The 17,036-nt window shown below is 48.9% G+C and overlaps 1 protein-coding gene across 1 annotated transcript in view; it reads right to left on the reverse strand.

Moving 5' to 3' along the window:
- Positions 1-17,036, reverse strand: part of STX18 (syntaxin 18) — a 121,187-nt gene that overhangs the window by 5,166 nt on the left and 98,985 nt on the right. The window contains exons 7-8 of the mRNA XM_068543232.1: positions 10,373-10,461; positions 1,103-1,161 (exon numbers count right to left, since the gene is read on the reverse strand). Coding sequence (XP_068399333.1) covers positions 1,103-1,161; positions 10,373-10,461 — 148 coding nt within the window. The remainder of the gene's footprint in view (positions 1-1,102; positions 1,162-10,372; positions 10,462-17,036) is intronic.

The following is a 17,036-nucleotide window of genomic DNA, read 5'->3' on the forward strand; positions in this document are numbered from 1 at the left end:
GTCAGGATGTGCTGTCACCCAACTTTGTTACCTCTAAGCAGGTTAGGGGGAAGAGTGCATTCACCACTCAACCCAACTCCCTGTTGAAAGGAAACCTGATTCTGGCTGAAAACTTCCCACGCTGGGCTATCAGCAACTAAGTGTGTGGGCTTCTCCCCGTTTCATGGGCAGCAAGGGTGACCCTGGGGCGGGCCGGGGGGTGCATGTCTAGAGGCTGAGCTGACAGCTTGCTTTAGCACAGGCAGCGGCTGAGCTCCCAGCCCAGGAGGAAGCGGAAATGTTCGATGGGGAGATGATTCCTAGCTGTGTCGCTTGGGCCTCGAGTCCCCGTAGACCAGGTGAGGAAGGAGAGGAGACTTGGGAGAAGAGTAAGGAGGGGTGAGGGCGGGGAGAGCGCCGTCTCTGAGGAAGGACTGGGAGACCCGCCTGCAAAGGCAGAGACAGTGGAAGAGCTGGGGGCAGCGGTCAGAGAGAAACACCTGCCCTCAGTCTCCAGGGCTGCGCAAGTGCAACGTCAGGATGCATCTTCTTTTGGGAAGTGACCACAGTGCAACAAGAGTTTCGGCGCATCCTTTCAGAATGCTCCTGGCATTCCCAGGGCAAGAGGTCCGAGTGCTTTCACCGGAGGGCTGGCAACCGTACCTGTGTGGGCCACGGCCACGGCCACGGGCCTTCTGCGTGGCTGATCCCTCTGGTGAGGGAGCAGCCGGGCCCCAGTGGAGCCATCTGCAGGGCTTCCCTCTGTCAGCCGTCCCTCACGAGGTCTCCCTTTCATCTTAGCGTAATTAAGTGTAACTAGCCCCCACGTGGCAGTGGTCATTACGTTCGGTGTCATCTGCCTTCATGAGCCGATCCTCTTGGATGGGGCAGCAGCAACTGGGAGCCTCGTAGCAGCCCGTGGGGTTATCTCACAGGCCCACAAGTCGAGGGGAGTCAGTGAATTCAGGCAGTTTCCGTGACCCCCTAAATGGCGGGAGGGGGGCTACATTTGGCCCAAGGGCCACATGTGGATGCCTGGGCACCAGAGTAAATTAATAAAGTTCCTAGTTTTGGGGAAAGTTGTAAACTAGGCCATCGGCTCACAAAGGAACCACACACATACCTCACTTCGTCAAACAGGCTGTTCATTTCACCAATCAGGCGCTGATTTTCTTGTTCGAACTGTAAGGAAACAAACACGTTAAGGATGACGACAAACTGACTGGAGTCTCAAAGCAACACAGCCAAAGGCAAGTGTCGAGCAAGGCGTGTCTGTGCAGAAACCTTGGATCCGCCCTCCAAGAATCACTCCGGAGCCCCTCTTTCCAGCGTGGATCGTGGCGGCATTGCTGGAAGACCCTGAGTGTTCGTGTGAGGATAGCCAGGCTGTAGGAAGAAAATGAAACCCCGCAGTGCAGCGGGGCTGCCTGTGGCTGGACTTGCCTCTCACTCATTTGAACCGCAAGCATGCAAGCCGACTCTGATTGGGAGCGCGGAGGCCTGTGGGTCAGCCCCGTTAGGCTGGCCGCCCTGCTCTCCCTCTGGGCCTTCAAGACCTCCTGATATCATCCTCTTTAAATGGAGCGGTGAGGCCGTGCGGCTGTGCTGAATCAGGGTAGAGGCAGGACTGCACTGGGACTCAGTCTGATTGCAGAGCCTGGCCTTGGCCAGTCGCCAAACACGGACAGAGGCCCGGGAGCTAGAGAGGCTGCATTCCCGGTGCTCGGGATGGCACCAGGCTTTGGGGCTCAGTCTGGGTAAGAATGCCACCCCAGCACCCGGGGAGTTCATCAGAGCTGAGCTAACTCTGCAGGGTGGACAGCTGCTCTCCCAGCCATCCTGCCAACTTCACACTGGTCAAACGCGAGGATGGCGCGCACCTGAAGCGCCGCCGTGGTGTGGGACCAGGAGGAGCTCCCCCGTCCTGTTGTCCACGATGATGACTCAGTCCTCACGCGTCCACTCCTCCGTCTCTTCCCCGACGGCTCCCACGTGTTCCCAGCTCACATGCCACCTTCTCCATGATACTGTCCTGGGCCTTGGCGCTCAAGGTTATTTCTCATGTTTCTAACCGTAGCCTGGTATCTTCTCAAAATCCCTTAGAATATTAGCCATTTTCTGCCTTGTACTGAGTTGTGCGTGTCTCAAACTGTCTGCGTGACTATGAGCTGCGCAGGTGGGAACCGTATTGGACCCACACGCATTGGAAAAAGCCGCTGTCCACACGCAGGGGCTCGGTCCACCAGGGAGGGGGGCTGTGCTCTCACCTCCGCACCTGCCCGCGCCGCAACCTGTCACACCTGCCGGCCCCTCCGCACCCCTCACCTCCGCCTTGCTCACTCCCGCGCCCCGTCACTCAGGGCGGCTTCCTCTAGCGGGGCCTCCTCAACATCCAGTCCTTTTCCTCTCCCTCCAGGCCCTATGTTAGGCTCTCCGCTGGCACCCTCCCTTCCTACTCTGCCAGATTTACTTGGCACACTTGCTGTATTCGTTCCTTCCCTGCTATCTAAGTTCCGCCCTCATCTCTCATATTCTCCTTCGGTCTGCCCTCCATCCTGTCAGTCACATGCCGGCCCTGCCCCTGCACCCTGCAGATCAGGTCTGATGCCAGGTCCATGAGCCGGCCACCCCACAGGCCTCTCCGAGGGCATCTCCTGCCATCCCCCGCCTCATCTCTGCACAAGCTAGCTCTCAGCCTAAGGTGGATTTATCCTCTGGCCGGGGAACTCCAACTGGTCCCTAGAAACCCAGCATAGGCACCTTCTTAGTCATCAGACGCAGCAGGGCAGGTTTGATCATGTTCTACCATCCCCCTCTCTTTAAAGTTTCTCTGCTCTCGCCTCCATCACTGCACTTCCACACTCGTTCAGGGTCTGGCTCCCCTCCTGGGCGGGGTGGTCTTTCTCCTCTGGACCCCGAGCCCAGCACAGGGCCCGAAACACGACGGGGCACGGGTTCCCAGCACCAGCTGCTCACCAACGCACAGAGGGCTCCACTCCACCCCAGGCCACCTCAGAGGACGGGGTTGGCGAGGCTCCGGGAGGGCGGGAGCGGTGGGGAGCCTCCTGCAGGGCCAGGGCAACCGGCAGGCTGCCTTGCTGCCACGGCACTGCCACGGCCCTGCTCTGCAAGAGAAGCCACGGCAGTGAGAAGCCCGCACAATGAAGAGCAGTCCCGCAACTAGAGAAAGCTCATGCACAGCAATGAAGACCCAATGCAGCCCAAAAAAAAAAAAAAAAAAAAAAAAAAAAGCTATTTAAGGGAATAAAAGCGTCACTTTTGAGTCTGAAAGAATCAGCTCTGTTAACTGTCAACAGTTACTTAAGAGTCTGATATATATGAAAAAATACAACTACTTTAGCATGTGGGTGCTAATTTGACTAATTCTCTCAGGTACTTTACTCAGGTTTTGGTGGGGAGGTTGGCAGGGGGCATATTCTTTGAATTTTTCTAACGATAATATGGCCCTACCCTTTTAAATCTACAGTCCTTTCATGCTTTTAAACTGTTCCTAAACAAAATTAACTAAGGGTTTGAGGTGGTTTATTACTGGAAATGGTCCTTGGGAACAAAGCTTTCTTTTTGTTTCCTCCCCAATTTAAGGGCGCCTGGCTTTCTTTTAAGCCTCTTGGTAATTGTTACTGATTTATTTATTTTTTGGTTGGTAATTGTTACTCCTGAAGGGCTCCTGTTAGCAGCGGTCAGGAGTGGGATCAGATTCTGCCTCTGATTTCCTTCCAACCCACGGGTTCTTGATGCTACCTGAGAAACTCCCCATTCCTGGAGGAAGTGAGAGAAACAAATGCCTCAAGGGATCAAGCAGTGGTAACGGCTGAGCAGAGAGGTTTGCCGGTTTGCCACACCACGTTTATGGAGAGCAGCCTCCATTCAGGGGTCAGGAGTAACAGTGAAACTGCATTTAAAAAAACCAACAAAACCTGTTTCCCACAGGGAGCCATTTAACGAGACCCGGCTGCGCTCTGGTAGGTTCGGCAGCGGCCAGGATGCTGACCGCATTCACTCGCGCAGGCTGCAGGGTGGTTTCCCAGACTGTGGGCAGCAAACCTGTACACCTCACCTCTCATCCGCGGAGTGAGGCAGGGAGCCACCAAATGCCAGGCTGCAGGGGGAGCTAGGGGCTATGCCAGGGGCTTTGATGGCCCACTTCCTGTGGCCTCATGGGAACTTCCTGGGTGATGCTGGCCCAGTCTCTGGCCTTCTGTGTGGCCTGTCAGTTTCTCTTTGTGAACAGATGTGGTTGGTTATTCTTATCCTTTCCTGCCTGATCCTGAGGGTGGGGAGGGACAGCTCCTTCATCTTCTAAGCTGTGTGCCCTTGGGCAGGTAACTTAACCTCTCTGTGTCTCTGCCTTCATCACTAAACTGGGGATAATTGTAGTACTTAATAGGGTTGTTAGGAGGAAGATACGTGCTAATACGTGGACGCTGCTTACCAACTTCACCTCCTCGATAAATGTTAATTACTGTTATTTAATCTCTTCAGGAGTCAGATCCTGGATATGCAAAATGAGTCATTAAATGCTTTGACGGCCCCTTCCCCCTCCCTGGTTTCAAATTCTAGAGGGCCACTACTGGTCTCCTACCCTCTCAGGCCTGAGAAGCACAGGCACACAGCGCGCCCTGGGGCTCCCTGGCAGCCCGCACAGGCAGGGGCTTCACAAGGTGCAGTGCTGAATGCAGCCTCAGCTCCACGATCAGCACCAAGGGCAGGGGGACCTACAGGCCCTGGGAAGACACACCTACCATGTCCTCCGTCTCCAAGAGTCCCGGAAAAGGGAGATGAGAGGCCTGGATGATGGGGGAGGTGGGCAGGCAGGGCCCGACAAGCATGACAGCAGCCAGCCTGTCCTTCTGGGCCATTGCACTCTACGCTGTTTAGGTCTCACGGCAAAACACGGTGCTTTCCCTCAGTGCAGACCCCCAACAGCAGTGGTAGGCATCATGGTTAAGAGTCTAGGACTTGGGGGCCCAGCAACAGTCCCTACCACGTGGGGCAGCATAAATTAATAAATGCTCAAGTGCTCACATGGTACTGGGCTGAGACAGTGTGTGTGTGTTACACGCACGTTAGGCAGTATCATTTAACTGCTTTATTCCATTCAGAAGTCAGTCAGACTTCCAAACAGGGCCGCCCAAAAGGGTTTATAATCTGGTTTAAAGGATACAGATCCACATTGTGAATACATTGTTACAGAAATCCTTTTTTAATCTAATCCTCTTTACTATAGTTTTAAAAAGAAAATCATTCCTACCAAGGCCTTTGAGTGTCAGACGAGACCAGGAGAAGTGTCTGCATTGCAAAGACCTAAGAGCAGTTCACTGAAGCAACACTATGAACCCACAGGGGGCTTGGCCTAGAAGGCAGTCTGCCCCCTTGGCTCGGGAGCCCACCGCCCAGGCCCACTCTGGGCCCTTCTAGTTGTGCTTTATCTGTGCCAAACACCTTCACACTTGTGGCTCTGTGACCCTCACCGTGACCCCCACCTGTGCCCCTGTGAACCTCCCCAGGGTCTGTACCCCAGCTTTCACCTGTGTGGCACTCAAATTCTATCAACAATTCTCCTGTTCTCAATGTGTAAGCCAAGCTTGGCCACAGACCACAAGCCCTGCCAGCCAGCCACCTGGTGCTTCCAAGGGCCCACCTCCGGGGACAGGGGCTAGGGACACTTTTCATGTGATCTGAATAACAGAAGTCACATTCATGTCTTCAAATATTATTCCAAGAAATACATCACTAAGTGCAGTGGTTTCACTGGAGGCAAGTAAAATGAATGTGGGCTTAGAAAGGAGGTATTTTCTCTGGGTAACATCAGAAAACAATTTGGTTCCACTCAGCCTGACCACAAAACATCTGCTTATATTAACTCAAAGGCATTAATATCCCTGCATCACAAGTGATGAATGGAAACGTATTGTGCGAATCATACAATGCTCCGCAGCCATTCTGGAACGAGTAACAACAGCTCCTATGGGTGAAATAATGAATTAAACTGCTATTATAGGGCTTAGTTCATTATTTTACCCTGAGGAACAGTGATTATGACTTATGACCACAATTTGCTGTAACCCTTTCCAATTTAAAACCAATAGTATGGCATTTCTTTCTCTTCATTTTCAGGGTTGAGCCTTTTAAATAAGGCTTGGGTCAGTCAGACTGTAAGATATGGTACTTAGCTATGAGCCCCAATTAAGAAAGAAGTGAACTGAACATTAAACAGCTTGTCATAAAAGTACTGAACAGTACAGCCTTTTGCCCCATCCTCTTGCAATTACGCAATAAAAATTAGGGAGGTCCTGCTGGTTCTGATTGCTTAGGTCACAGATATCATGACGCCGAAATAGCTAGCATTATTGGGAATGATCCCTGGCATGTTTCTGGACAATGCTTCATTCATTTGGACAATGCTTGGACAAAGCATGGTGCACCAACCATCATTATGGAAAGACAGGCCTTATGATATGAACATGTGTTTCTCATACGCATCAGCTACATACATCACACTCGGAATGTGTGCAGGGAACCCAGGACCACACGGGTCCAGCAACGATCTCTCACTGTTTGTGAGGGAACATTCTCTGAGCAGCTGCTATGTGCCCTGCACTTTCCTGGGCACTCATACATACATGACTGTATTCCTGACAATCCTGTCAATTTACCAAGCTGAAGTTCAGTGAGGCTTATTTTCTTGCCCCCAAATTACACAGGCAGTAAGTGACATAAAGAGGCTTAAAAACCAACTCTGTCAAGTCCCAAAGCCCTTGACTGGGGCCATCTCTCACCGGGGCCAAGCATCAGCTAATCACAGATATCCTTGCTGCCAGCCTTCCACTGGTCCAACCCCTGTGCATTTGCAGCTTCTAAGCACGTGTCTGTGTAGGTTAACAAGCCGCTGCTGCTCACCACTGCCTGTGGGGAAAGGCAAGTCCTCTGGCAAACGGCTGACTGCCATTCTTCTAGCTACTTCCTTTATGAAGCAGTGCAGTGTATTTTTTAAAAAGCCCTAAATGGAAGCTAAGTTCTGCCTAAATACAAATGTATTCTTTCTTAATGAAGGGACAGTACTATACATATTTTTATCTCTAGCAAACATAGGTGGTCATGTTACATGATACGGGGAACGTGACATCATTTTCAATATAGAGTTATTTTGTATAAACTGAAGAAAAACTATGAGCTTTTAAGAAACTCTGGCCATCATTTGGCTACCAGCGAGCATAATCAACTTGTCCTTTAGCCTGTTGGCTTCTCCGCCTGGGCCTGCCCTCCGGCATTGCATCCCCGGGTGATGTGCTGTGCCTTTCTCTCCCCTGTATGCACTGTTTCAAACACCAGCCCTCGGGTGTATCCCACAGTCACGTCTCCAGCCCAAAACCCAAGCCCAGGATCCCAGCGCCACCAGACACCTCCCGCGGACTCACACCTGTCGGTGACCAGGTCATTTCCTGACTGCCGGCATCCTGCTTCCCCAGGTCACAAAGCTCCAGGCTCTTTCTCCTGCCTCGCTCTCTCACACGCCCTGCTGCCCCCCAGTGGATCACCAGGTCCAGTCCGCTTCCCGCAGCATCTATCTCATCTCTGCTCTCACTTCCACTCCCTGGCCATCGTCTTCAGCCTCTCTCTACTTGACTGGGCAGCCACGGCTGCTGCCTGGAATTGTGCTGCAGTCTACACTGCGAGGCCTCCGGGTCACGTGCCTGCTGGTCTGGGGGGCACTGAGCATGTACTCCAAGTCAGAGGTGTGGAAGGAAGGCAGGGGCCTGGCAGGCCACTTTAAGGTGTTTGAGTTACTTCCTTAGCTCAGAATTATTTTTATCTATCAAGGGCACAGGTAGCTCTGCTTCTTGTTCCAAAGAAAGTCCCACAGGCTCTGAGGGAGCACCCCCATAGCAAGTCCCAGGAAAGTCATGGCTAATGGTGTCATCACTGGAATCAGTGTCACGCTTCTAAGGTGATGATCTTAAAGGGGAAACTGCTCATCTGGGTGAATGAATGTGTGTGAAACAGTCCTGAGGATAAAATCTGTATGAAGACTCCATGGAGCGGCAGCTGCCACCCTGCGTGGCCCTTTGATCCTGCCGTGCGGGCAGCACACACACCACAGCCCCTCCCCACACACGTGAGCACTGCCCAGGCCCCCCCGACCCTGTGCAGGCCACGCTGTCCTGCCTCTGTGCACACCTGCCACTCTGAAGGGGAAAGGCCGAGGGAACTCAATAATGAGTGCCTTCTGTACGCCTGGCACCCTCTTGGGTTGGCTCACTCAGTCATTAGCCCACCGTGAGGGGCCACCGGTGTTTCAATCCCACGACCAGGCGTGGGGAAGAAACAGGAAGCCTCGAGAGCAAGAGGACTCCGAGCCAGCTTTCTGCTCTCGGCAGCCAGCGCTCAGGAGAGCAGACCTGGCCCCCTGGCTGGGGCCGGTGAGGCCTCTGTCAGGCCGCCCAGGTCAGTCCGCCAGTGCTCCTGTGCAGGCTACACTCACCTAGACCACCAGATCCCAGCGGGCACTCACATGAGCTGTGATGCAGGAAAAAGGCTCAGGGTTTGGAGCCAGGGCTCGGGGCATGGAGCACGGCTCGGCTGCTCGGCTCTGTGACCTTGCACGGGCTTTGGAAGTTTTGTGCCCCATTTTCATCAACTATACAAGAGAGATAATTCCTACTTCACTAGACTGTTAGGAGATTAAACAAAACAAGGCCTGCCACATAGAAGGTGTTCATAAATATAAATAATAACAATAATAACTTAGAATATTCTAGTAGTTCTTACTGATGATCCTGCTTTACCATTTAAAACAACCTAGAGTTTTTATATTATATTCATCAAAGTCACTCATCCATTCAACAAACAGTTCCCACCCTGCTCTAGGCTCTGGGAACACAGCAGTGAAAGCAGACAGATTTCTACCCTCGGGGCACCTGTATTCTAGTGGAGGGATGAGGGCAGGATGTGGGCACACAGACATAGTGGCTGGGGCCGCTTCAGGCCGGGTGGTCGGGGAAGGACTCTCTGAGGACATAACATCTGAGCCTGTAAGACAGGAAGACAAGAGTGAAGAGCGTGGTGACACGAATGCCTCTGTGTGAGGTCTGGGAGGAGATGGGGGCCTCCCTCACTCGACAGCCATGGCTCGAAGCTCTACCTCTCATCTTCTTCAGGAGACATCAGGAGACCGCTGACTGCAGATAGGCTCAACCACTTACTAACGAGGGGCCCGTAGACAAGAGAGCCGACTGCTTTTTGCCAAAGTTACAAGGAGACAGTAATGCCCCAACACCTCTTAGTGTGATTACTGAGAGTATCACGGATAAAACAAGTACTAAAAAGTTCTGTCCACCGTAAACAGCTGCAAATTAAGGTGTCATTTGCCAGGCACAGCCACTGGAGGGGGACTGTGTGGGAACCGGCTTCTCAGCTCTTTGGGCAAGGCCAGCATCCCACCAGGGCAGCTCTAGGACACATCTGTTCCCAAACCCAGGTACACGTACTCCATGTGGCTCTGTCACACCGATGTCCAGACAGCTGTGCACAGACCCGGCTGTAAACGAACAGGCAGGGGCTCTGGCCAAATCTGTCCCTTTTCTTTTGAAACTCACCCAGAGATAATAAACTACAATTGGCAACTAGGGGACAGGTAAATAAAAGGAGGTGATATTCGCAGTTAAGATGTTACTCTTTTCATTCTTCAGCCATTACTTATGCTTTCTTCACATTACCATGCACCAGTAATTCAAACAATTAAAAAGCACCATGGGCTTCCCTGGTGGCGCAGTGGTTGAGAATCCGCCTGCAATGCAGGGGACACGGGTTGGAGCCCTGGTCTGGGAAGATCCCACATGCCGCGGAGCAACTGGGCCCGTGAGACACAACTGCTGAGCCTGCGCGTCTGGAGCCTGTGCTCCGCAACAAGAGAGGCCGCGATAGTGAGAGGCCCACGCACCGCGATGAAGAGTGGCCCCTGCTTGCCGCAACTAGAGAAAGCCCTCGCACAGAAACGAAGACCCAACACGGCCAAAAATTAAAAATAAACAAATAAATAAATAAAATTTTTTAAAAAAAAAGCACCATAGCAGCGATTATAAAAGACCCATTTAGAATAGAAGACTATTTTACTGCTGCTGAAAAGACATCTAATATTAATAAAATTATTCCAAGGCAATTTCTTCTTTAATGCTACTGCAAATTTAAAACATATGAAAAACATACTAAGAATTTGGAAATCAAGTGGAAAATTGATCTAAAATATTTATTTGTAATTTTTAAAAGTCAGTATAAAAATTAGGGCAAGGGCATTTAGGATGACCTCCTACTCAATGAAATATTCTTACTAAAACTAGTTAAAAATACATGATTAGGCAGAGAATAGCATTACCATTTGTATTTCTTCTGGGGATAATTCATCTTCACCTTTCCCATCTCCCCAGGTTCCCAACTCAGGTTGTGCTTCGGCCGGAACCTTTTCTGTTAAAAAAAAAAAAAAAAAAATTGAAAGTAGGCAGAAGGCAAAATATTCACTTTAGAATAGGTTGTCTTAGGATGCAGGCATATTTAAAAACATGAGATGGAAGGAAATCATAGAGCTTTGTCCACATTCAATTATCTGTTGGTTAATATTCAAGCACTGCAGCATGACTCTTTACAATGTAAAGGTGTGTGTGTGTGTGTGTGTGTGTGTGTGTGTGTATGGATAAAGGGGACCCACGCACATTTTCAGTATTGCCCTGATCTCAGTAATGGTTGCAAACCAAATGGACATTCTTCAGGACCAGTTTTCAAGCGGACTTGACTTCAAAACACGTACTCGTACACTTATACCCCTCCCTCTACTTTTTAAAGACTGCAAAATGTATGGGTAATTTCATTAAAAAAAAAATATATATATATATATATACATACATATATATATAAAATAGAGGAAATGACATACCACGCCAATCCCATTCCCCTCCCAGAAGTAACCACTGTCAGTGCTTTGATGGAGTCTCGCAGGCTCTATCCAGCACACTCACACACACACAGATATGCAATTCCCTGCCTCCTCTGCCCCCACCGCAGCCTAGAGATAATTTATAGTTCTGTGTGTGTGGTAGTGTGCTTTTCACAAAGATATCAATGGTAACACATTGTTCTAAAACTTGCTTTTTATAACTTAACAATGCATCTGGGTGATTATCCAATGTCACTCCACATAGATCTACCTTGTTCTTTTAACTGCCGCATAACATTCCACCGTAAGGAATTTTCTGTGTAACTGTAACTCCACTGATAAACCTTTGGTTACTTTGGGTTTTCTGCTAGTACAACGGTACGTGTGCCAGTCCATGCTTTGGTGCATTTTGATGTACTCCAGGACGGGAACCTGGGCATGGACTGCTGACTGGTGGTAATTTTACTTTTAATCTAGAGAACATTTTGACCGGGATCACATAAACATGGGCCAGATCTTTGACAGAGCAGACCAACAGCACAGCTCCCAGAAGGGGCTGCCCCACCTGAGACCCTGATAGAGAGGCCTATGCGGCTCATCCAGGGGTGGGCTGGGAGCAAGGTGCAGGGGGGGAGGGGGGAGGCGGAGCGTCACCCCTGGGTGGAGGCTGTAATGGGGTCTTTTTTTTCTATAGGTGACTTTGTGTCGGGTGTCTCAGCAGTGCCTCTGGGCTTGTCAGTGGGTTGCCAAGTACTTAAAGGCAAATACTGCTTCTTTTTCTTTTCTTCCCCAATCTCAGTAAATTTCCCATAGCTGCTCTCAGCCCCATGAGATGGGCAAAAGTCCAGAGTTTTTGTTTTGAGACTGATAAGGGAAAAGAACATAATGATAGCACCAATTTAGAGAAAGAAGATTAGGCAGACCTATGTACAAAGTATGGTTATTCTGGATATGTCATCACAAAAAAACTCCATGTCATCTGCGACCTTGTGCAAGTTTTTAAAAATTGGCTGTTTTTGCCAGAACTGTCATCATATTTATAAAAGACACATGTATAACTTAGATATAATATAGTACCTATAAATATAATATATAATTTTTATATAAAAGATATTTATAAAAGGTTGAAAACATCTTCAGAAGCTGAGGAGGTATTTTTCTGAGATGACATTCTTCAGGTGGAACATCTGTACTTTTCACTCATCCCACCCCCACCCCTAGAGCTCTCTATCTCCTACTTGACCTCATTACTGTGTCCATCTCAAGCTTTTACCTTTATGTGTTTTAAGGATAAGAACATCAAATTTAGAAACACAGAAACATCATTCACATCAGAACGAAGCATGAATCTGCTCTGAGTTAGAATGGAAACTTTGTTAGGAGCCTTTGCAGCCACCTGGAGCCATCCTGACCTGCAGCTGTAAGAATCAGCCTGAAGCACGGCACACCCCACGCGAGTGCTCTGCCCAGACCTCCATGCACCCCGATGCCAAGGCACTCAAGTCCAGACTCCTTGGTCCAGTACTTGAGGCCCTCCGTATGCTCTGGCCCCATTCACCTTTCCCACCTTAAGGCCCACTCCTCCTCCCCTTTCTGTGAGTTTTGCTGACCCAGAAGTGGTTTCTTTCCTGACTACATTCCATACCTCTCCCACGCTTTCCGGCCTCTGAGTATTTACTCATGCTGTTTCCTCTGCCTAGAACATTCTAAGCTTCCCCTTTTTCAGGTTCAGACTCATTTCTCCGGACCACCTCCTCCTGAAGTTCCCTGGCCCTCTGAGTGGACTACGTCCTTCCCACCTGTGCCCTCTCTTTTGGCACTACTCACTTTCTCAGGGGCTGGAATCTGATCCTGTCAACTGAGGGCAGGACCTGTGACTGACTGGAGAAGAAGGGCAAGAAGTATTCACAAATAACCGTACCCATCTTAGCGGAAACCAATGTCAGGAAACAAATTATAAATGGGTCCACAAAGATCTCATCCTGGCTGAGTAAGAATATGGAAGGAAAAAACCTAAACCTCAGATATGCACAGAAGGTCAGCTGTGACCACAGAGGTGCTTTATTGTGCTGCCTAAATGAAAAAGTAACAAGACTAGTGCCTTTTTTAAGAAACAGGAGTATGGCAAGCAAGAAACCACCCTCTGCCTAGAACTGTACCGCCTAGTCCTACACTAAAGTATTTTTTCTAAGTTACATCTCATGTTTCAAAAGCAAAATGAAAAACCTGAAAAGATAAGCAAAAAGACACCACATAGACCAGATTTAAAAAATCCTTCTACTAACTGTAGATAACCTTAGCAAAATGTCCACGGACAGGAAGAAGCTGTCTTCCAACGGCACAGAGAAAAGGGCAGATACGCCACCCCTAAGAGGAACCAGCTGGGTGTGGGGGACGAGATTTACCTGCCAGCATCGAGGTGGGGACGGAGATGAAATGTCAAAGGCCCTGGAAAACTGGCAGCACCACGGAGGTCTGCGGAGGCTTCTCCCCTCCCCACACATTCCCCTTAGGTGACGCATCCAGGCCCGCGGCTCTGAACTGCCTATGTCCTATGACTCCCAACGACCTCCAGCCCTGAGTTCTTCCCTGAGCTCTAGGCTCGCTCCAACAACGGACTCACTATTTCCACCTGGAAATCCAATAGGCATCTCAGACCTCACGCGTGTAGCCAGAATATGATTCTGCTCCCTCCCACTCCTCCCGGCCTCGCTGCCGAACCTCATCTTCCTCGCACCTTCCTCCTCTTGGTCGGTCCAGCCCAAACCTAGAAGTTGCCCTTGGTGGCTCTCTGTCCCTCACCTCTCGCGTCCTACCTACTGGCTAACCTTCAGTTCCCAAGTGTGAGCGGAGTTTGAGCCCTTGTCTCCACGGCCATCTCCGTCTCCACCACCACCTCCCTCATGTGACACCTCGTCCCGCCGGCGTGTGGCCTCCTGCAATAGATTCCCAAGTCCACTTGGTTCCTCTTTTTCTCACTCCACTCCAGCTCCACACGGTAGTCAGGGAGGTTTTAAATGTGACCCAGGCCTTGTCACGCTCAGCTTCACAACCTCCAGGGCTCCTCACTACACAGACTCAGAGCTGAACCTTTGCCACGGCCTGTAGGGCCCTGTGTGATCAGGCCTCTGCCTTCGTCTCTCACCCCTTCTTGTACCATTCTCACTGGCGCCTCCCTCTGTGAGTGTGAGTGTGTGCACGCATGTGGAAATATGCCAGCTCATTTCTCCTTGATCTTTTCACTGGCTGGTCCCTCTGCCTGGAGAACTTTTACCTGCAGGAAGGTTCTGATTTCTCCACATCCTGCAAACGCACTTGTTATCATCTGCCTTTTTCATTCTAGCCATCCTGGTAGGTGTGAAGTGGAATCTCATTGTGCTTTTGATTTGCATTTCCCTGATTACTAATGATGTTGTGCATCTTTTCGTGTGCTTTTTGGCCATTTGTATTCCTTCCTCGGAGAGATTTCTATTCAGACCCTTTGCCCATTTTAAAATTGGGTTATCATTTTCTTATTGACTTGTAAAAGTTCTTTCCATGTTCTACATATAGACCGCTTATCAGATATATGATTTTCAAATATTTTCTCCCATTCTGTGGGCTTTTTTCACTTTCTTTTTTTTTTAATCTTTAAAGCACAAAAGTTTTTAATTTTGGTGAAGGCCAGTTTATCTAATTTTTCCTTTTGTTGCCTGTGTTTTGGTGTCATATCCTTGTTAATCTTTTGTCAAATCTGAGGTCAGGAAGATTTAGCCGTATGCTTTCTTACAAGAGTTTTAGGGTTTTAGCTCTGTGTCGGCCTTTGGTCTATTTGAGTTACTCTTTTATAAACGGTGTGACTTAACTGTCAAACTTCGTTCTTTTGCATGTGGATATCCAATTTTCCCAGCACCATTTGTTGAAGAGACCATTCTTGCCCCCTTGAATGATCTTGGTCCCCTTGTTGGAACTCAGGTGACCAGAGCCACACGGTTTTAATTCTGGATTCTCAATTCTGTCCCATTGATCCATATGTCCATCCTTGTGCCAGTACCACACTGTCTTGATTACTGTTGCTTTGTAGTAAGTTTCGAAATTGGGAAGTGTGAGTCCTCCTACTTTGTTCTTTTCCAAGACTGTTTTGGTTATCCTGAGTTCCCTGCACTTCCTCATGTATTTTAGAATCAACTTGTCAATTTTCACAAAGAAATCAGCTGGGATTCTGAAGAGGAGGGCATTGTAACTGTTGATCATTTTGGGGTGTACTGCCATCTTTTTTTTTTAAAATTTATTTATTTTTGGCTGTGTTGGGTCTTCGTTTCTGTGCGAGGGCTTTCTCTAGTTGCGGCGAGCAGGGGCCACTCTTCATCGCAGCGCGCGGGCCTCTCACTGTCGTGGCCTCTCTTGTTGCGGAGCACAAGCTCCAGACGCACAGGCTCAGTAGTTGTGGCTCACGGGCCTAGCTGCTCCGCGGCATGTGGGATCTTCCCAGACCAGGGCTTGAATCCGTGTCCCCTGCACTGGCAGGCAGATTCTCAACCACTGCACCACCAGGGAAGCCCCTGTACTGCCATCTTAACAGCACTAATTCTTCTGATTCATGACCTTGGGATATTTTTCAATTTATTTGGATCATTTTTAATTTCTTTCAATAATGATTTGTAGCCTTCAAAGTATGTTTTACATTTTTGTTGAATTTATTCTTTTTGATGCTATCATAAAGGAATTGTTGCTTTTTAAATTCCATTTTTGGATTGTTCATTGAAAGTATACAGAAATGAAATCTCTGTATAATGGTTTTGTATCCTGCAACCTTGCTGAACTCATTTACTACTTTTCTTTTATTGGTGGATTCCTTAAAATTTTCTGTACACAATACCAGGCGGTTTGTGAATAGAAAAAACTTCCTTCCTAATCTAGACTTTCATTTCCTTTGCCTTCCTAATTGCCTTTGCTATCTTGGCCAGCCTACTAATTGACTTCTAGTACTCATTTGAAAAAGAATCCTGCCCAATCCTGAGTGTCAAGCAATGGATCTCGTCATAGCTGCTCTACGAACTAATGTAAAATGTGCTCTTTGTGGAGCCCTACTGCACAAGCCAGACACTGCCTGGCCCTTTATACTAGCTCCTGAAATGCTCACAACAAACCACAGCCACATGATACTATAAGAAAGTGGAGGCTCAGAGTTCAAATAACTTGTCCAAGGTCACGGTGCAGGACAGAGGCCAGACTGTTAAACCAAGGTTCACGACCCTTCCATGACATCACACTGCAACCACTGTGCTTTCCCTTCCCTCACACTCAGAGGAAGGGATGGTCCATCTCCATGAACAGAAAATAGATAAAGGTGGGGTACAGCAATGGTAATAGCTTTCTTTTGGGAAAAACAAACAAAATGAAGTAGAAAAAGCCTGTTATATATGCAGGAATTTGTACATAAAGTGTGCACATTTTTAACAAGTACTAATTCAGATTTTATTACCCTTTGGGACTCCACATAACCAAGGAAGAGATGACTCAGAAATGAGCATCACCAAAGGACCATGGAGGAAAGAGCTGCCTGGTGGAGCTGTGGGGACAGTGAAGTGGAGCCAGGAGTGGCAGCAGGGGCCAGGATGCAGGGGAAAAAGCAAGAGAGGACCAAGATGGCGCAGGAGGAGTCCTGAGATGCATTTACAAAATGGGGGAAATGGTTCTCGGAAGTGCCACTAAATGCTGCAGCTGGGACCTTGACGGCCTCCAGAGAGACACCCTTCACACCATTCTGCTCCTACACGCTGAGCAGAAGCTAAACTGGAGGGTTCTCTCAACATTTTGGTGGGCTGGCTTAGTCAGGAGATAACTTCGTGATTATAAAGCATCCAAATACTGACTTTAAGATAAAAATACAAACCGTGAGGAACAGCATTCTTTCACTGACCATTTGTTTTCTACCACCGAGAGGCATTAGGTTCCTTTTGCTTCAGGAAATATTTCCACAGCAACTAAAAGCAATCAGTGCTCCAAATAGAGTCTTCATTCATTCATTTTTTTCAACAAATGTTTAATGAGCACCTCCTATGTGCCAGGTATTGTTCTGGGTGCCAGTGTTACAGCACTGAACAAAGCACATACAGAAATTCCTGTC

The sequence above is a fragment of the Eschrichtius robustus genome, chromosome 4 (genome assembly GCF_028021215.1).
Source record: "Eschrichtius robustus isolate mEscRob2 chromosome 4, mEscRob2.pri, whole genome shotgun sequence".
NCBI classification, from domain to species: domain Eukaryota; kingdom Metazoa; phylum Chordata; class Mammalia; order Artiodactyla; family Eschrichtiidae; genus Eschrichtius; species Eschrichtius robustus.